The 21,364-nt window shown below is 47.6% G+C and overlaps 2 protein-coding genes across 2 annotated transcripts in view; one reads left to right on the top strand and one right to left on the bottom strand.

Moving 5' to 3' along the window:
- kalrna (kalirin RhoGEF kinase a) overlaps positions 1-21,364 on the bottom strand; it is a gene marked incomplete at both ends in the record, with an annotated part of 160,617 nt that overhangs the window by 88,676 nt on the left and 50,577 nt on the right. The window contains 9 exons of the mRNA XM_080752719.1: positions 2,334-2,516; positions 4,050-4,172; positions 4,614-4,729; positions 5,866-5,980; positions 8,404-8,553; positions 9,515-9,664; positions 10,514-10,582; positions 19,886-20,005; positions 20,954-21,120. Of these exons, the coding sequence (XP_080608845.1) occupies positions 2,334-2,516; positions 4,050-4,172; positions 4,614-4,729; positions 5,866-5,980; positions 8,404-8,553; positions 9,515-9,664; positions 10,514-10,582; positions 19,886-20,005; positions 20,954-21,120 (1,193 nt within the window). The remainder of the gene's footprint in view (positions 1-2,333; positions 2,517-4,049; positions 4,173-4,613; positions 4,730-5,865; positions 5,981-8,403; positions 8,554-9,514; positions 9,665-10,513; positions 10,583-19,885; positions 20,006-20,953; positions 21,121-21,364) is intronic.
- Positions 208-1,761, top strand: LOC308308079 (signal peptide peptidase-like 2A; the record flags this gene model as incomplete). Its single annotated transcript, XM_080753448.1, has 1 exon — positions 208-1,761. One exon carries the CDS (start codon positions 208-210, stop codon positions 1,759-1,761), a length of 1,554 nt encoding a protein of 517 aa, XP_080609574.1.

The raw sequence follows: 21,364 nt of genomic DNA, 5'->3' as shown, positions 1-21,364 counted from the left end.
ACGGACACTTTGTGGTGGTTGCTACCTACTTACATAGTTGTGATGACGACATGATGTATGTCGTCATCACAACTATGTCCTTTAAATTGAAATACGGAACATTGAGGAAGGTATACAGGTTAATGCAGTGACTCAAGCGAAGAGTTATTTCTGCCAAAGTGTTTTAATGGTAACAGACCTTTTAAGTTGCGAATGTTCAATATCAATATGGCAAAAATACTTTGGATCATTGTTTTATCGGTTATTTTCTTGTCATCGCAGATAAACTGCCAACTGGGAATATTGCACATTTCCAATGGTGTCTCTAGTAAGGAATACTGCCTTGTGTACAATTCCGCGTGGAGCCCCCTGCCAGAGACTCTTGAGAGTGCTTCCCAGAGTCCACTGATGAACATGATGTCCACTCTGCTGTGTGAGGCCCCTGTGGTCAGTCCAGAGCCGTCAAGAGACAGGGCCCTAGTGGTGAGAAGAGGCTTCTGTCCATTCAGTCAGAAGGGTCAAATTGCCCAAGATCTCGGGGCATCGGCTCTGCTCATTGCCAGCACAGACACGATGATCACTCCTTTAGCGACTGAGAAGTCAGCGTATGAGAGGATCCGTATTCCTGTGGTTCTCATGAGGTACCGAGACATGCTCGATGCACAGCAGGTGTTTGGTGGTACGCAAATGCAAGCGAAACTATATGCACCACAGCCTTCTCCGTTTGACTCTATTCTCCTGCTACTGATTGCCGTTGTCACGGTGGTCTTGGGCGGTTACTGGTCTGGGGTGCGTGAGAGAGACCTGTTGAGCAACCGTGCGTCTGGCAGAGGAGGGGGCAGAGACAAAGAAGACGACAGCAGTCTGTGCCTGCACTCGCCGCTCACAGTGACCATCTTCGTGACCACAATGTGCGTTACGCTTCTCCTTACATACTTCTTCTACAATGTTCTTGTGTACGTCTATATTGCCATATTCTGCATGGGCTCTGCTCACGCACTGTATGGCTGTATGGATGCTGTGATGGACAAGATAGGCTGTGGCAGTATGCGCTTCTCCAACCGGAACTGTACCTTCCCTGTGCGGTCGCTCATATTGGCCGCAGCATGCATCAGCACAGCAGCGGTCTGGGGAGTCTACAGGAATGAGGAGCAGTGGATCTGGGTCTTGCAAGATTTCCTCGCCGTCGCCTTCTGCTTGTACTTCATGAAGACCTTCTCACTGTCCAGCTTCAAGGTCTGTGTCATGCTGCTCGGCCTCCTGCTCGTATACGACGTGTTCTTCGTCTTCATCAGTCCGTTCTTCACTGAGGATGGATTGAGCATGATGGCACAGGTTGCCTTGGGCCCGGGTGCAACCAATGATGTGGTGCAGGTCCATGATGAACCCCAGGCACCCTTCGAGAAACTGCCTCTATTTATGCTAGTCCCACGATTATCGGCGACGGCTCAGAAGCTGTGCGGGGTGAGGCAGTTCTCCATGCTAGGCTACGGAGACATCCTGGTCCCAGGCTTACTGGTTGCCTACTGCAGCAGGTTTGACGTGTGGACCAACAACTCCAGGAAGATCTATTTCGTCTCCTGCTGTATCGCCTACTCCCTTGGGATGGTGGTGACCTTTGCTGCGATGCAGTTGACAGGAATGGGCCAGCCGGCCCTGCTATACTTAGTGCCCTTCACCTTGATGGCCTCTGCCCTGGTAGCATGGCGCCGGGGCGAGATGAAGCAGTTCTGGGCAGGAACCATCTATGAGGGTAGAATTGACCAAACCTCCATTTTATGAGAAACATGCAGACTTTGACTGATTAGCGAGGAACCATCGGCTGTCTAGATTAGGGGTTCCTTTTAGTTTGAATAAAAAGGTGTACAGAAAGTGTTAAAATTATGTTTTTTTATGTGGCCACACCCTCCTGCTCATTAAGTATGCCTGGTTGTCAGGTGGGTGGCAATCTGGCTTACCATCGCCAAAGAAAAGTTCCTCTTCGCGAAGCATAGAGTCTGTTCTTGAGAGAGGCTATCTAGGCAATACCTCACTGCAACCACACTTGCAATTTCCAATTGCATCTTTCTAGTTAGTGTGGTTGCCAGTAAGGCAACCAGACTATTGTTCTAGTCCGGAACACAAACATTGCATAAACATAGCCAATCAGGAAGCAGCATATTTTACTACGGTCAAATTAGCCAATCAGGAAACAGCATTCTTGGTGACGTCATCATTATAGAGTAAGTCCATTGAGTTTAATGGGGGAGAGCTGCTAGCTTGAGGATTGGTCATGCTTCACATCCGGACAATAAATAGGCAACCACACTCGCAATTCACAGAATTGCATCTTTTCTAGTTATTATTCTTCCTACCTCAGAGCTGACTCCCAGGTTTCTCTCCAGAGTGTCTCGGTACTGTCTCATGCGTAGGGAGAAGTCTCGGTAGCGCCTGTCCACGGTGGACACCCATCTCTTCAGCTCAGACACGTGGACATGGCCCGTCTCCACCAGGCCGTCGGCCAGCTGGATCAGCAGGCACACCTTGTCCTTGGTTTGCTGCCGTTCGGATGAAACCGAATAAATTAATTAAATAAAACAAATGAAATAAAACAAATCTCACGCATTAGAAGGACAATATTAGTCACCCGAACAAAGGATGGGAACAAAGGATGATACTCTGGCTGCCTTAAAGGACAACCTTGTTTTTTTTTTTACAACAAGGGTTCATATTTTAGATTGTAATTAGAGAAAAGAAAAGATGAGCCTTAAAATGTTTTTATTTACTTGTTTCTATTGTTTTAGCCATTTTAGCATTTGATTTCAGTGGGTTGGGGCATGCATACAAGTGGCTACTGGTAAATATGTATTTTTAGACACAATAAGCCTTCTTTGTTACTATTTACACAAGCCCCCATAAGTCACATCTGAGCAAGAAAGATTGTGGTGCATCTTGGGAATGGGCTTATTGTGTCTAAAAATACATATTTAGCCACTTGCATGCATGCCCCCAACCTGGGAGCATGCATGCAAACCAAAACTGATAAAATCTCTAAAACGATAGAAAGAAGTAAATGAAAACATTTTAACACTCATCTTTTCTTTTCTCTAATGACTATCTAAAATATGAACCCTTGTTGTAAAAAAACAAAGTTGTCCTTCAAAGGCAGATGGGACACAGCCTGAAGTTACAGATGTGTTAATGATGGAGGTTACGAAGGGGAGTAGATGAAGATTGGGAGAAGGGATTGGGTCAAGGCAGGGCAGGTGGTAGGTCTGGAGGAGGTCACTGGTTTTAGGACCTCATCAGGAGAGAAGGAGGACAGACATGTTATGTTGGGGATACACGTTTTATGGGGGAGACGGGGAAAAGAACCACTGATGTCATCAACCTTCTTTTCAAAGTAGGTGACGATTGGCCCGCCGATCATTCACGCACGTCTTTGTGATCATGTGTCTTTTTGTCATTTGGACAAACGGTTCCAAAGCTCCTCTCTTTATTCAATATTCGTTATTGCCTATTGACAAAGTAAATATTATTCAAACCTGTTTATTTATGTTTAAATTAAAAACTGCAAACAAGACAATCCCTCTTCTTTTCATAATTTCTTCTATGTCACTTCTGACATTCGCTCCTACCCCACATGGCAAAGAGATGATTTTGATTTACCCTTCTGCCGTACTTCAAAACTATCCTTGCCAATATTTATGAAACATCTAAAGCAATATCTTATTTCTTCCTTACTGTAGTCCACATGATGTAGTTTACTGATGTGTTATCTTTCCTAATCTTTCTCTCTTTCTGTCAATTGTTTGTGTCTATTTTCATTTGTGCAGTTTCTGTGTTTTTACGTCTTTATTGCACAGCTGCTCCCCTTGTATTTTATTGTATTGCTCTTATTGAACTTTTAAATCTGTTCATTAATGACCTCTTCCAATAAGGGAAAGATTCCAAATAAGCCTGCTATATTTCTATGATATATGTATTGTTCAATGTTCTATAAAAGTGTGCTAATAAATAAACTAAAATGAAATAAACTAAACTTGTGACATTTGGTCCTCACAAATATAGTAACACACGCACGCACACACCTTGGCAGACTGTCTGAACAGCTGGTACTCGTTGAGCAGCTCCTGGGTTTGGTGCCGGTCGTCTGTAGGAGGGCTGTGATTGGCCAGGAACACCTCGCCTGTATCCTGGATCCAATCCAGGGCCTGGACACCAAAACAAGGACACACCCTTTCATGATACAGCACAAACAAGCAGGCACAGGCAGGTCTGTGTACTTTTTGATAGTTTGTTTTTGGATGAAATCTTAAGAACAACAGTAAAGTATGTATTGTACATTATCACTCTCTGAACACTGTGCTGTGCGGACTCTCCCGCACGCAGAAACAGGCGTGCGAGGGTCTGTCAGTCAAACACCAACCCCTCCCACCAAATCCCTCCCTCAAGCTTCCTGACTAAGCTTAGGTAGGTAGGTAAATAGATAGAGATGGATAGATGGGTAGATACTGTGGGTAGGTAAATAGATAGATATGGTAGGTAGGTAGGTAGGTAGGTAGGTCGGTCGGTAGGACGGTAGGTCGGTAGGTAGGTAGGTCGGTCGGTCGGTCGGTCGGTCGGTCGGTAGGTAGGTAGGTAGATAGATTTACCTGTTTGGTGGAGCGCTCAAACAGAACATATTGTTGGCACTGGTCCAGGCGTCTTTTCTTCAACGTCCAGAAATGAAGAACTCTGTTCTCTCTCTGAAGCAACTCATTCAAGATGGCTGCCAGACAGACAGACAGACAGACAGACAGACAGACAGACAAGAGAGATAAAATTAAGTAGTGTAATAGTAACTACAAATATTATATTTACACATAAACATAAAACCATGCATGCATCCATCCATTCATCCATCCATGAATGATATTAGTCTTCAGATTACGGCAGGACATTTTTAATCATTTTTTTCTTTCATCATGACCCATTTTCCACCCGGTGCCAATTACCTATAAGCTGTAATCCTGGGTACTGCTCTCCCTCTGCCAACCTGGGGAGGGCCCACAACTGAGCTCATGCTTCCTTCAACGTATGAGGAGTGAGCAGGCCGCTTCTTATCACCTGACAGGGAGAAGCTTCCCCGGTTGGACGTAGCGCGTGGAAGGAACACGTTATTCCAACCAGTTCCTTTCCCCTCCATCAGGCGCCCCGGCTGGCCAGGGGGAGGCAGTATAGAGACCAGGATTACTGCATGTTTTTTGTGAGGGTAGACCACGACCCAGACCACGACCCCCAAAATAATCATATTTTAACTGGGGACCCCCCCCCCCCCCCCTACCCTGACGAGCACAAAGAGTTGAGGAATTACATTTTGTATAACTCGGTTCTATTGTGATAAATAGCAGATCTACATGCGAGCATTGTACCGACTGCACCACCCTCAGTTCTAGCTACTCAGCTATGTCCGCCCCCAGTAATAAGACACACGTCCCTCAGTGTTTTGTGAACAAACAGCTTGTTGTGGGCATAGACATAGAAAGGTAGACGCCTCCTTCGACTCTGATGGATGTGCATCGAGGGACTAAGGGAATCACGTGTGCATTGCTTCCACGTGCGTCACACATAGGGAAGTTGCTAGGCCAATCAGAGGTAGGTGGGGGCGGGTCTTTACGTACGCAGCCTGTAAGAACAGCTGAGCCGCGCAACATCGGAACTGGCTCTGTTGAATTGAATTGTAGTCCTTGGATAAGTCCCGGAAAAGTCGCGCTGTGATTGGCCAGTAGTCACTTTGACTGACAGCGTTCCCTTAGTTTTTCCAGGATGTCCGGACTACAACTGTTGCACGTCGCTCCAATGAACTGCAGAGGCGAACGAGGCATCTAGCTCTTTATATCTGTGGTTGTGGGTGTTGTTGCTGACCTTTGACCTGAGTCTGGGGTCCGCGTGCGTGGCCTGCTGCTCCGGGGATGGTGACGTTGTTCCTGTGGATGTATTTGAGGAAGACCTCCGCGTTTCGCCTGGCCAGAGTACACGCCTGAAACATGAAATATGAACTATGTTATTAAACAGAGTACACGCCTGAAACATGAAAAATGTTACACACTCACTCACTGCCTAACATGAGTTTCCCAAGTTTTGGCCGTTGGTCTCTATACACCCTATTCACGCCCCGCCCACTCTGCAACTTCCTGGTGATGACTTCACGCTTTGAAGGGGAAACCCTATTAAAAGCCCATAGAGTTAAAGGGATATTACACTTTCAAAGTCATTTTATCGTCTAATCAGGCTTTTATGAACACCCTGAACAGTTTTTAATTTGCTTGATTCAATATTTAGATATTTGATGTAAATGTTACCAGGCCCGACACGCCCAGGCCCTCTCCACATACACACCCATTGTAACTTCAAACTCCATTTTAACCGTGATAAATTCATTAAAAACAACCATTATTTTTTCTGGTGACTCAAACTACCCTCCTAATACGTGAGCAGGCCGTGTTTTTTCGATAACTTTTTTCATTTATTTTTAATAATCCATTTTTGTATTAAATATTTTTCATTTTCCCAAATAATTATTAAAAATTAATGAAAAAAGTTATCGAAAAAACACGGCCTGCTCACGTATTAGGAGGGTAGTATGAGTCAACAGAAAAAACAACGGGTGTTTTTAATGAATCTATCATGGTTAAAATGGAGTTTGAAGTTACAATGGGTGTGTATATGGAGAGGGCCTGGGCGTGTCGGGCCTGGTAACATTTACATCAAATATCTAAATATTGAATCAAGCAAATTAAAAACTGTTCAGGGTGTTCATAAAAGCCTGATTAGACGATAAAATGACTTTGAAAGTGTAATATCCCTTTAACACAGAAATCGCAAATTTAATGCAATTTCCGAATAGTAAAGTATAAAATACGGCTAGCATGATCAAAAACACAAGATAGTAAAAGGCACAAAGCATTAGGGAGGGGTCGTTTTTTATTGAGGGGTGTTACTGGAGAAAATGTATAAGCCCCTTTATAAAATGCCATGACCCTCCCTCTCAATTGGGGGAAAAATCAATGACCCTCCCCAAGCATTAAAATAAAAAAGATTGACCCTCCCCTACAACATGATATTTACAACAGTAAAATTATGCCTAAAACCTAAACTTGGGTGGGCATTGCAAATTTTATTTTCTTTCTTTCTTTTTTTACTGTAAATAATTAGGATTTTTTTTAGGGTTCAAAACGGGTGCGGGCGGCAGCAGCAATGCACAATAATGAATAGGCTAATATGATGCATTGAGATCCCAGCTGCACTTCATCCCAAAAACACATTTCCAAATATAAACTAACACACCCTCCAAACTAAAGTAACATACAGTGAGTAGCCTACTGCTGCTAGTGTAAAAGTCAACGTGGACATCACAAAAAAGGTGAGAAGTTCTCACAGGTTGAGAACAGGTTATTTGACATCTAGGTTACAGATAAAACAATTGACACATGTGCACAACAAAGAGAAGGCTTGTAACAGCTGCCATTAATTTTGTGCTGTTGATTGCCTGTGATCAAATCTGGGTCAAATGCGCATTTTCAACGAGCGGTCGTTAATTATTTTTTTTAGCACCATTTCACTTTTTACTTTAGGGAGGGGGGATACAGTTCTGACAACCATTGTTGCTGCCTTACACAGCTCTCCATTGTTTTAGGAAAATACATTGTAGTATAAACACAGCCACTTTAGTTCATTCACTAACTGCAGTGACTGTGGGGCATTTCTAGGGATGGCACCTATAATAATAGTATTATTGAAAGGAACACTGTAGTAAAATATATATAGGCCTATAAAAACCTGGACTATTTTTTAATTCAAAATCGCATGACCCTCCCTGACACTCAAATTAAAATAGCATCACCCTCCCCGAGATTAAAATCAAAATAGCATGACCCTCCCCTAAAATCCTCCTTGGGAGGGGGGGGTCATTATTAATGACCCCTCCCTTATAATTTACTTTACCGTTCGAAATAATGATTTGTTGGCTTTAAGTCCAGCGATTTCTGTGTTATTTTAGCAGGGTTTACCCTTCAAAGCTGACGTCAGCACCAGGAAGTTGCTGAGAAATTTGCTGAGTGGGCGGGGCGTGAATAGAGCCTATTGCCAAACACGAGTTTCCCCGAGTTGGCTTTCCACTTCCAGTTTCAGTATGATCGCGATCGCGAAATGCATGTTTGACTCCCAGAACAGCTCTATCTGTCAAACATGGCAGCCATGTTTGTTTACATTTGAAGAAAACAAGATTGCCTCCATCTCATGAATGCCTGCACCACTCACTTCACCCTGGGTTTGGTTTTCATACGATTCATAGGTTGTGTAGTTGTGTGCGCCTGTGTGTGTGTGTGTGTGTGTATGTGTGTGTATGCGTGTGTATGTGCATGTGCATGTGTGTGTGCGTGGGTGTGTGTGTGTGTGTGTAACCTTCAGAAAGGCCTCTTTCTGCTCCAGGTGTTTGTTGATCAGAGGTAAAACGTGGTCCGACTCCGCTCCACTCCCCAGTTTATCATGAGCTCCACACCAGTCCTCATCCCGTCGGTACTCCTGCTCCAGGCTTTCCAACACACTGCACACCTGGGGACAACACGCACATGCGCGCGCGCGCACGCACACACACACACACACACACACACACACACACACAGACCTAAAAGTTCATATGATTAGCCGCTAGTTGCGCTGTTCTGGTACCAGAAGCAACATGTTCTCCATAGGATTCCATTCCTTTCCCCCAAACTTTTATGTTAGATTTGCTTACCTTAATAAGCATTTTCATAAATACTTCATGGTTCCTGTCGCTATAGTTTAAAGCCTCGTTTCAATCACCACGATATGCGTTTTGTGAAAATATGGTCCAATTTATATTATAATTGATGTTAAAGTTATACTATGTAACTTTTTTAATAAAACAAATCTTAAAATTGTCCTAACTATTAAATCGCGAAAGTTTTAGAACACCCACTCCGTTAATTTCAGCCCCAAAAGCCTTTTCTTTATATGTTTTCTACATAGCCTGACGGGCTGTATTTCCCAGCAAAATGATGTCATCTCCCACATGATACACTACCGGCCAATCACAGCGCGGATCATACACCACCGGCCAATCACAGCGAGTCTTGCTGTCTCTTCAGGAAGTAGCTTCCCTCAGCAACTGTGTTTACATTGGTGAAGGAATCTTGCCTGCTACTCCCTCAATCCTGGTCGAAAAATGACGGGCCGAAACGGCCGAAAAAAGCAATACCGCTACTGACCACTAGTTGAGCAGCTTCCACAGTACAGCTTTAAAGCAGGGTGTGCTGTGGGAGGGGCTTGTGATCATAGGCTTGTGATGATTCTCCTTTGTGTACTTTATTTTTGGCAGGTTTAACACATTTACCCAAGTATCCTTGCGGTATCACGTGACCGTTGGCAGCCAATAGCATTCCTTAGAGCAATGATGGCGACACCCATACAGGGGCAAAAAAAGCTTAATTTTCGCAGCACAGAAACCAATGTGTTCCCACCGTCCATATTTTTTACAGTCTATGGTACAGACCTGTTCAGAGGTTTTATAGAAGGCCACTGAAGCATTGACCAGCTTCAGACGGTCTTCCATCTTCAGCATGAGCTGCTGCCACCTAGTGGACACCTTCTCCGCACACATCCTGATGGCGTCTGGGTCATAGTGCCCCGCCTGCAGCAACACCTGCAAGCACATACACACACCTCTATGGAGTTAAAATTACTCTAATAGACCAGTGGTTTTCAACCTTTTCAGGCTGTGACCACCAAAATAATCATATTTTAACTGGGGGCCCTCCAAAAATAATCATATTTTAACTGGGGACCACACCCTGACGAGCACTGAGTTGAGGCATTACATTTTGTATACAGTTCTATTGTGAAAATAGCAGATCTACATGCTCACAAACGCGTTGTGAGCATGTAGATCGTCTATTTTCACAATTTCTGCCTCTAATTTTGGCCAGTATCATTTGTCATTTTAGAGGTATTAAAAGTTCCTTAAATTAAGTTAATCATCTGGGAACCCCCCAAAATAATTTGGAGACCCCCCAAGGGGTACCGACCCACAGGTTGAGAACCATTGTAATAGACCACCGGGTGGGCTTATAATGTGCAGACCTTCCCTTTTTATTTTTATTTTCTTCCTGAAAGCCACTGAGTCAAAAGGTCCGATTGAAAAACACAGATTTAATTACATCATAAACTCATCCACTCCCCTTTTACCATACACCCAACCCAACACTGTGGCTGTGGCTAACTTCAGCTGGGTCACCACTCACCTGACAACCAGGCATACTTAATTGATGAACCTGTGGGAGTGGCCACATAAAAACTACATTTTAACACTTTCTGTACCTTTTTTTGGAGAAAAAAAAATCCTCCTAGTAAAATGATATTACCTGATCATCATATTTTAGGGGGGGGGGAAAACATGGCAACCCATCTTTAAATTACAAGCTAGCGTTGTGACCTTTTAGATCTACCATTTCTTTGGCTAAAGTTCTCCTCAGAAAAGGTTCAAGTGGCTCACCTCTGCTTTCTGCTGCACCTGAAGAGCGCTTTGATGAGTCTTCTGGAGAGAGTTAGCATGAAACAATGACTGAGAGGAGAGGAGAGGAGAGGAGAGGAGAGGAGAGGAGAGGAGAGATTCTTCAGTCAGTATTTTAAAGCTGTGTTTATCAGACAACATAAATATGGCCAATCGTGAACTTTATTTAACTAACTAAGTGAGTGAGTGAGTGAGTGAGTGAGTGAGTGAGTGAGTGAGTGAGTGAGTGCGTGCATGCGTGCGTGCGTGCAGGCTCGGTGTGGGAGGAATTTTCAGCCCTGGGATTAGCATCAGACCGGCCCTATGCGAGCGCGCGTAGCGCGCGAGCAAAAACATTTTGAGCATTATTTATTAACTCATTGAGTGCCAATCCTGAACTAGTTCGGCTTTATTAGCGTATCGTAGAGTGCCGATCCCGAACAAGTTCGGCTTTAAAAAAAAAAAAAAAAAAAAAAAAAAAAAATTTGAAAACATTTTTTTTTAATTTTTTTTTTTTTTTTTTTGGACCCCATCAAATCTGGTGAACGGTAGGTTCCGTACGGAACCATTGTTTACTTAGAGATGGAAGGATGACCTCCCACTTGGGTAATGACGCCCCCTGGCGATCATTCAGAGAAACTACTTCAGCTCCCGTACTAACGTAGGTAGGAAGGGCCTGTCACTCAAACCGGAGTGACCCGCCTCCAGGCTATATAAGCCCCCGGAGGCGGAAGTAACATCCTCTTAATACCACTCTCTGCCACATTCAGTGAAACAGAGGGGCATTACGTGGGAGGTCATCCTTCCATCTCTAAGTAAACAATGGTTCCGTACGGAACCTACCGTTTACTGTCAAGATTCCAGGATGACCTCCCACTTGGGATTCTTAAACTCCCCTCTAAGCCACAACCTACTCTCATACCCCCACACACCCCTCATACGGGTGAGCACAGCCCAAACGGGCGTGACCCATCACCCAGAAGGTCCCAGGCCCACCGGACCTGGGTGTGAAGGCATGAGAAATTAAGGAGAGACCCTGACAGACCGAAGTCCGCCTCATTCAACTAAATGAAAAGGACAAGTCCGCCTTATAAGTAAGACACACTATATAAGGAAAACACAGGGTCCCCCCCAAAATACCCCAGGTGGCTACATGCCCACCTGTGGGAGGGGAAGATCCGACTCCTCTATGACGTAGAGGAGGCAACTGCACCCAGAACCGAATGCGCTAGCGAAGAGGATTCGATATCCAGGTGATAGTAGGCTGCAAAGGTAGAAGGCGAAGACCAATTCACCGAAACACAAATCTCCTGAACGGAGACTCCCTTTGCCAGTGCCCACGAAGTAGCCACACCTCTAGTGCTATGGGCTTTAAGTGCCGCCGGCACTTCCACACCCGCACTAGAGTAAGCCAGCCTAATAGCATCCACAATCCACCTCGAAAGAGTGGGTCTAGACACCGGCTTTCTGACAAGAACATTGCCCATTTCCACGAAGAGCTGAGAAGAAGCTCTAGAACCAGCAGTCCTGTCACAGTAGGCCTTCAATGCCCTGACAGGACAAAGGCAATTCAGCCGTTCATCCTCCACCGAGACAAACGGAGGAGGATGAAAAGCCAGAAGAACAACAGGCTCCTTAGGAACCACCATGTTCTTAGGAACAAACTTAAGATGAGGCTTGAGCAACACCTTGAGATCATTGTTCATAAACTGCATGCACTCCGCAGACACCGAGAGAGCTTGCAGGTCACCAACTCTTTTAGCCGTGGCCAAAGCCAGCAAAAGAGCCGTCTTGAAACTCAAAAGTTTCAAAGGCATCCCTACAAGCGGCTCAAAGGGAGCCCGACAAAGGCCCCCTAGAACCACCTGCAGATCCCAAACTGGGAACAAAGACCTAGTCACCGGCCTCAAACGTTCAACTCCTTGCATGAACTTGATGACCTCCGGGACTTTAGAAGGTGCCTTGCCCGCCACCCCCAGGTGACAGGCATTAATAGCCGCCAAATACCCCCTAAGGGTAGAAAATGCAAGACCACTTCTCAAGCGGTCCTGCATAAATTCCAGAATTTCCTGGGCTGACGCCACATGGGCCACCACCGGTGGAGCACGCGACTCACACCAGTCCTCAAAGGCATTCCACCTTCCATCATAAGACGCCCTCGTAGAAGGCGCCTTAGCACTCTGAATGGTAGCAACCACTTCAGAAGAAAAACCAGCCGCCAGCAGGTTTAACCTTTCACGTGCCAAACCCACAGGTCTAGGACCTGCAGGTCTTGGTGGAAGATCTCCCCCCTGGCCTGACTCAACAGATCCCTGCACTGAGGCAGCTGCCAACCCGGTTCGCAAAGGAGAGGGGCGATCGCCGACCTCCACGTGCCCTTGTAGGGAGCCACCAGGAGCATCTCCAGACCGAACCTCCTGACTCTCTCCAGAGTGGGTCGGATTAAGTCGAAGGGGGGAAACGCGTACAGTAGACCTCTCGGCCACGTGTGCGCTAAGGCGTCCAACCCCAAGGGAGGACTGCCCTTCACCGCGAAGAACAACGGACACTTCGTATTCTCCGCTGACGCAAACAGGTCCGCCACTGGCTGACCGAACTCGCGAAAAATCTGGCTCGCCACCCTGGGGTGGAGAGACCAATCCTCGTAGCGAGAACCTCCCCTGGACAGGAGATCTGCTCCGCTGTTGAGGAGACCTGGGACGTGTAAGGCCCTGATCGACTTGAGGCGCGACAAGCACCAAACCGTCAATTCTCGAGCCAGACGGTCCAGTGGCAACGACGACAGGCCCCCCTGTTTGTTGACATAAAACATGGCCGTCGTATTGTCTGTCCTGACCAGGACGTGACAATGCAAAATCCAAGGCTCGAAATGCTTGAGCGCCAGGAGTATAGCCATCAACTCCAAATAGTTGATGTGACGACCCCTCATCTCCAGAGGCCAAAGCCCCTGCGCTGTGCGCCCCTCGAAAGTGGCTCCCCATCCACTGAGACTGGCGTCTGTCGTGATCGACTTGCGGGAAACCACCTCGCCAATCGAGACTCCGCTGGTGAGGAACCCCTCCACCAGCCACGGAGACAGGGCGATCGCGCAGGAAGGGGAAACCGTAACCTTCTTGTACTTCAAGGAGGGCGGGATCCCGAGGGATAACATCCATCTTTGAAAAGGTCTCATATGAAACCTGCCCAAACGCAACAGATGTACTGCGGAAGCCATCATTCCCGTCAGTACCATGCAACTCCTGTAAGTGACCTCCTGGCCCACTTGAAAAGAGTCGAGACATTCCCGAAACCTGTCCACCCTCTCCTCTGAGAGACGGGCCGACATGTCGGATGAGTCCAGAAGGACCCCAATGAATGTAAGACGACTTGCTGGAGTCAGCATGCTCTTGCCGTGGTTGACTATGAAACCTAAGGCCTTCAGGTGAGCCAAAACCACTTGTGTGTGACGCGCCACTTCGTGGGCGGAGCTCGCTGAAACCATCCAATCGTCGATGTACGTCACCAACCTGACGCCCTGCTGTCTCAGCGGGGCGATGGCTGCTTCGGTCACTTTCACGAAAACCCTCGGGCTCAGTGACAGACCGAAAGGGAGTACTGTATACTCGTACAGGCGACCCTCGAAGGCGAACCGTAGGAATTTCCTGTGTGGGGGATAAATCTGGACGTGCTGATAAGCATCCTTCAGATCCACTGAACAGTGGAAATCCCCTTGCCTGACCGACCGTAACATGGTGGGTACAGTTAGCATCCTGAAAACGTATTTCTTCAGGTACACGTTTAGTGCCTTTAGGTCCAGGATGGGACGTAGCCCCCCCCCCTTTTTGGGCACCAGGAAATAACGGCTCCAAAATCCCATGCGGGATTGGGTCCTGTCCAGCTCCACTATAGCACCCTTGCTTAGCAAGGAGCTGATCTCTTCTCTCAAAAGATTTGCTTTTAAACCACGCGCCCTGGTATGAATAACCCTGCTCGAAAGCGGGGGTATGTCTGCGAACTGTAACCTGTAACCCCTGGTTATCGTTCGAAATACCCAATGGCTCGGGTTGCATAACTTCCACTGGCGCGCGCAGCGTGCTAGCGTGTTTTGAGCGAGAGAAACCCCACCACTGTGCTTCCGTGACGGCGGAGCTTTTTGGCGGCCGGACCGGAAGTGGGGAACCTGCGTATCCGTATCCGGAACACCCGGATGCGGAGCGCAGGGGTTCAATAGGCCGCAAGGCGGGAACACCTTCTGATTGTACCGCTTGACTAGCGGAGCTTTTTTGCGGCCGGACCGGAAGCGGGGAGCTAGCGAATCCGTATCCGGTGAAACCGGAAGCGTTCGGTTTTCGCTCGATAGAGCAACAGGAAGAGCAAAGCGATTCGACTGATAAACAGACTCGCCCACAACTAAAGCATTCTCCCCTGACAGGAGAGGAACTTTTACGTTTAATACCTGCTCTAAGGCCTTTATGCTTGTCCCTTGACCCGGGCTCATAGTAGGCCGACAGAATTTCTGACTCAAAGTTAAATTCATAGCATCGCTCACGCGAGGGAAAATCCACTCGCGCGCATGAGGAACCACATAATTGTTTGACGTTAACATTACTGGTTGCTGATAAAACCTGTGACTGATTAAAGAGTCCTGACGGGACTTCATCATTCTTACAGGAGGCATGCATAAAGGAGTCATATTGTCGACGCGAGGGATATCCCACTCGCGCGCTTGAGGAACCACATAATTGTTTGACAATAACATTACTGGTTGCTGATAAAACCTGTGATTGATTATCAAGTCCTGACAGGACTTCATCATTACTACAGGAGGCATGCATGATGGGGTCGTCTGTGCTAGTGCGAGAGAGTTGGACAGAGACAGACTTTGCTCTTTCAACATATTTATTGCTGACACAGGAGGCATCAAATTCAACATTTTTATTTCCCCGACACGGGGTACAGAAAAACGCCCTCGTTTGGGGGGAGGGGGACCGAGAGACACCTCGGACCCCCGCCCCAGCACAATCCCCCTCTTCCGAGTGTCATTTGCGCTGTCCCCTACCGCGGCCACCGCGGTAGGAAGACGGCTGCCTGCCATCCTTGGACGGGCGGCGCGGCTGAGCGCGCTCGGGAACCACAACCTTGCTGCGGGGCCTGTCAGGCGCCCTGGCTGCAGAGGCTCCCCTGGAGGAAGACGAGTGCTTCTTAAAAGAAGCAGAGCGGCCCCTTTCCTTGACGCGGGAGGAGCGGGACGCCCTCCTAGCTTGCTGCGGTTCTTCCTGTGGCACTGTGGTGGACTCGACAATGTCCTTAGCGGCCTTAAAGAACGTGACTCTGCCCTGCAGCAGCTCCAAACCGCCGCCCATGAGGGTGGTGGGACTGTTCTCCATGTTGAGGAGGGATTTATACATCTCCCCGCGAGGACCCAGAGGCTTCTCGCCCACGTCCCTCTTAGGCTCGAGGTCGACATAGTCGAGCCAGCGGGCTCTCTCAGCTTGGAGGTTATAATCCATGGACCTGCCCATCCACTTGACCGCATGCCAATTGACCTTCAGCATGATGTCGAAAAGGGTGTTTAGCTCCGCAGTGTGCTCCCCCGTGGGCAGACCTTTGACCAGGTCCTTGGTGGAAGCTAGCAAGAGCTGGATAAGGTTAAGGTCCTTAGCAGCCAGAGCAGCGGACCGGTAGGCGTTACGAGCCCTGTCCGACTGCATCTTGTCCTCCAGGACAGTGAACCCCGGCGGGTTGGTGCCGACGGGGCCGACAAACGGCCCGTTTTTAGCCGTGCCCACATCCTTGTACTGGGGTCTGACGGAACCCAGAAAGGATTGTGCCAACAGGTGGTCCAGGTTAGGGCAGGTGGACATGCCTGCCTCCGCACCGCCAACCACATCCAACACAGAAAAAGGCAGCTTCCTGGGGTCTTTGTGTGTCTTCCATGAGGAATGGAGGGCCTTGGTGAATCCTTTCACCAGCGGCAGCCTGGAGAGGACATACGGGGCGGGAACCGAAGGCTCCTGCCCGGGCATTTCGTCATCATCCTCGGCCTCTTCAGAGGGGAGAGGAGGTGGCAACTCCTCTCCAACTCTGGCAAGAGCTCTCATGTAGACCGTGAGATGATCCAGCATTTCTGCTGCAGAATCGACGTCCTCTGCTCCCGCTTCACCCGCTTGACTGGCGGGTGGAGGGGCAGTGGCGCCTGAGGAGGACTGGGAGCTCCCTGCGGCGTCCAGTTGACGTGCTGGAGCCGCAGGGGCATTACCTTTCACTGTGACCGTGAGTCGAGAACCATCGTCCTAGACGGAGTCCTCCTCCTCCTCGGCCGTGTATCCAGAGTATTCAGAACCAGAACCCTCGCTCTGACAGGAGCTCAGGTCCGACTCACGCCTGAAAGTCTGGACTGTTTTGGTGATGCTCACGTTGAGGGGAACGTCCCCGACGGTCACATCCGAGCGTTTCTTTTTGGGCACCGCGCCCGAAGGGGAAAAGGCTACCGGAGGGATGTTAGCCTTCTTGGTCGCCTTCTTAGCGGCGACTTCACCAGACCCGCCAGCTCCAGTGACAGTGGAGCTAGCTGCGGTCGGTTGCGCGGCAGGCGGTGTCTCATGTAGCACGGCGCCATCTTGACTTGGAATGGCGCGCTGTTTGCCAAACGGATCTCCGGAAGGCAGCGCCGCACCTTGACCAACGGTGCGGGCCGCCTGGGGAAGGAAAGACTGGGCTGTGGGGTTGAGAGCAGTGGACCCACCTGGTGGAGCGCAGGCCCCGAGGCCTGCCCTGGCTAGGTAGAAGCGGTGTACCAGTACATCGTGGTCGTAGGCCACGCAGAAGTCACAGAAGGGTCCTGCTCTCCCCTGAGGACTCAGTGCAGAAAAGGCGTGTGCAACGCCCATGCAGCCGACACAGAGAGGGTGAAGATCCTGTCCGTCGATGAGTCCTGGACAGCCTGGACATTGCCTCGGCAGGAAGGCCAGAGGATCCATGGCGAAGCAGTGTAGCTAGAGTTAACAAGGAGCAGACGAGCTAACAAGCTAACGGCTAATGCTATGCCACGCTTGCTTCGGCGGAGGCCTGAACAAGCAGTAATAATCCTTTGTTATAGAAGGAAATAACCGTCGTATTAGGACGGGACAAGAATAAGTATTCTTAAGTACGGGTTAATTCAACACTCGCCGGTGGGCGACTCCAATGCCACCGCTTTAGGCTAATGCGCGAAGAATAATAATACAAAGGCTGAGTTTCAACTTATCTGAATGTGATATCGCAGAGAGTGAAAAGAGGATGTTACTTCCGCCTCCGGGGGCTTATATAGCCTGGAGGCGGGTCACTCCGGTTTGAGTGACAGGCCCTTCCTACCTACGTTAGTACGGGAGCTGAAGTAGTTTCTCTGAATGATCGCCAGGGGGCGTCATTACCCAAGTGGGAGGTCATCCTGGAATCTTGACAGTAAACATGATTTCAATCGCGATTTTGCATGTTCCACCCCCATACAACCCCATCTAACATACAGGGCAGCCATTTTTGTTTACATTACATGTAAAACATAATGGCGATTATCTCAAGAATGCCTGAACGGATTTCCAATCGGATTTTTTTGTTTGAAAGCTGTGAACAAACTGCACAAATCCACTCCAATGCAATCCAGGATTGCATTGGATTTTTTAGAGCTCATTCTTCTCTGTTTTTTTCCCATGCATGAGGTGTGCAAGGTTTAATCATGGCTAAGTTGACGAAAATAAGGCTTCTAAAATGCTTGGTAGCCAATAGCTAACTTCAAGCTAACTTCATCCTCTTCCTGTACATGCACAAAGGAAAGTGTTCAGGCAAGTAGGGCTTGGGCTTGGGCTCCAGGGCTTGGGCATGCATTACCAGCATATCTCTATTATTCTCTGGTCACTGGGCGCCCTCTAGTGGTGATAGGCTGGCACTCAATGAGTTAATTAATTGTCAAAATTGAGCATTATTTATTAATTAATTGTCAATTTTTCACTTGAGCACCCCCTCCTCAAAATGAACGGTTCCAACGCCACACTAAAAACGGACCCCAAAAGACTGTGAAAATTGATGACTCATCACTAAACCATCATTTTGAGTGGCCATTTCTTGCCCAATGAATGTTTTTCGTGCAAAACAAATGCTTGCAATGGATTCCGAATAATTAAAAACCCCTAGTTTGATCCCTCACATCCCACTTAAAGCAGATTTTTTTGGGAGTCATTTTTTCCTTTATATTATAGTGTATAGTAAGTGAAGGTAGGTAGGTTGTTTTCAAAACTTTGCCCTGATGGGATTCCTTGGGACTTTTTTTCTCTCACTAAGGATATAATGAGGATACAGAATCAGTTGAGTTTGCTACTATTGCAATTTGTTTTAGGTTTAGCCTAATTTTGGCCTAAAATTACTGGACTATAAGCATTATGTTTTGGATTGAACTGTTTGAACATAATGCATAGGCTATCCACAAATGTAGGGCCAACTTGCACAAATACTGTACATTAATTACTGTAGGCTACCCACATTACCATTTGCGCATTGGCGTGACATGTTAAGGTAATAAATTAGGATACTCACAAGTTATATTGTGGATACAATACAAGCAGTGGATGCTGTCCCAGCGTCTGGTTTAATAAGACAGGACAGCCTTTTGGGGAAGTTGACATAATTGCTCCTCAGATATATTCCATTCAAGGAAACGTTTTAACGTGTCCAGCTGTCCACATGACATGTTTCATCTGACTGGATGCGACCATAGGATGCGACAGACCAGTGTTGCGTCCATGTTTGTTGTTGCCATCTTAAAATGAGCGTGCATTCTTGTTAATTAGTGGTTTTACTCACAAATGCTCTCTCGTTTGAAAGGCTCTGTGATGTATTCTAACTAATAACAACTTGTTTTGATAGTCCACCCAACAACTAAACCGCGCGCCTAGCTCGTATTACAAAGTGAAGCCAATCGGTGTGCAGCGTCACAGGCACAGCGACAGCGTGATAGAGGGGGCCCATTGAGGGGGGCTTCCGATAGAGTGTCATTCACATATGAGCGTAATTTATTTGGACTGAGATTTACTGGCAGTCGGAGTCCCCCCTGGCAACAGGACATAGGCAGAACTAGCACGTTACAGAAAGGGGGCCCCAATGGGGGTTTCTGATGGACGACGATCATTCGCATTGACGGCCGAGGCCCGTTTCAATTGAAACACTGCAGTGACCTGCAGCGGCCCGCTCGCCGGACTCCCCCTAGCGGCCCAGCGGGGAAATCCCCGGTTTCCCAGACGCTCACGCCGACGGTGCGTGCGTGCGTTTTGTGTGTGCGTGTATTTTGTGTGTGTGTGTGTGTGTGTGTGTGTGTGTGTGTGTGTGTGTGTGTATGTGTGTGTGTGTGTGTGTGTGTGTGTGTACCTCTATAGCCATCTGGAAGTGCTCATGCTCTTTCTGCAGCTGCTCCGCCTCTGACAGAGAGCTAGCGTTCACCATGCTAGCATTTAGCATGGATTCACCGTTACCAATCCACCCTAACACCTAGAGAGAGGAGAGGAGAGGAGAGGAGAGGAGAGGAGAGGAATAAATTATCATCGATGAAAGTGTGTGTGTGTGTGTGTGTGTGTGTGTGTGTGTGTGTGTGTGTGTGTGTGTGTGTGTGTGTGTGTGTGTGTGTGTGTGTTAGGTGTTAGAGGGTAGCACGAGCCGAGCCGAAACTGAGCATATTTGAACCGAACCGAATTGCCAGAGAAAATGATCTGATTTACGAGCCCCGGCCCGGAATGGCACCGAGAGTGATTGGATGCAGTCCGAAACGGAGCCGAACTGAATTGGATCCAACAATAAAATGGACCCGATCTGACCGGGTCTTTTGACCCCGAAGCCCCGAACTGTGTCTGATGCTAAATTATGCTTATTTTTCACCATTACTTTGATTCTGTGGACATGAAAACAAAAAACATCTAAATTGATCAGTTATCAAAAAGCAAAAAATGATTCGTGACTGTTATTCTGCGGACGGCAGAAAAATCCACGAATGGACAGAAATCCGTGGGCGGCCGAGAAATCTGCGATAATTTCAGCGATCTCGGATTCCAGGGGGGACTAAACAATCACTGTGACATCCACAACAAACACAAACCTGTCCAGTCCAGTCAGGGTCCACGACTCCACAGCTCACATCACAAAACGTTCCACCTCCTCCTGCTATAGGCTATATATATATATATTTTAAAGTTGAAGGGTTTAATATATATATATATATATATATATATATATATAAATACACAGTATATTTTTTAAAGCTTGTTTCCTCTCGGATCCTCGTAGGTAATGCATTTCGGACTGCTCCGAACGAGACCCGTGGCAATTGGACACTACCCGACCCTGCCCAGAGGGACAAGTCAATATTTTGGAACCGAACCGGCTCGGTTCTTTGTTCATCTCAAACAAACCAGTGGAGTAAGTATTTATTTATGTATTTATAACCTGTTTGACTTCCGTCTGTAGGTGGCGTAGTTGAGCACACTGCTCCAGCCGCCGGTGTGTGAGCTCAGCGCGCTGCTCAAGGGCACCTTGTTTCTCCTGCAGGAACTCCAACAACTCCTGAACCTGAGTGGCCAAGTCCACCTCCTTCTCTCCTGATAGCTCTATACCTGAGGGGAGGGGAGAGGAGAGGAGAGTGTGTGGTGTGTGCGTGCGTGCGTGCGACACACATTTCCACTTTCAGAAGCGAACACTCGTCCTTGTCTAGTGGTAAAGAGGACAATGAGACACTCCGGCCTACATACTGCTCTCTGGATAGTGTTATGAAACATTCCATGTTTGGGATGAATTTTGGTCATTTCTGTAGCCACCCTCCCTTAATATCACCTTTTCAATTCATGACAGACAATACCT

This window comes from Nannobrachium achirus (genome assembly GCF_963921795.1).
Source record: "Nannobrachium achirus genome assembly, chromosome: 22".
Lineage (NCBI taxonomy): Eukaryota > Metazoa > Chordata > Actinopteri > Myctophiformes > Myctophidae > Nannobrachium > Nannobrachium achirus.
Note: the sequence above shows the minus strand (reverse complement) of the source record. Positions and strands in the feature narration are given on the sequence as shown.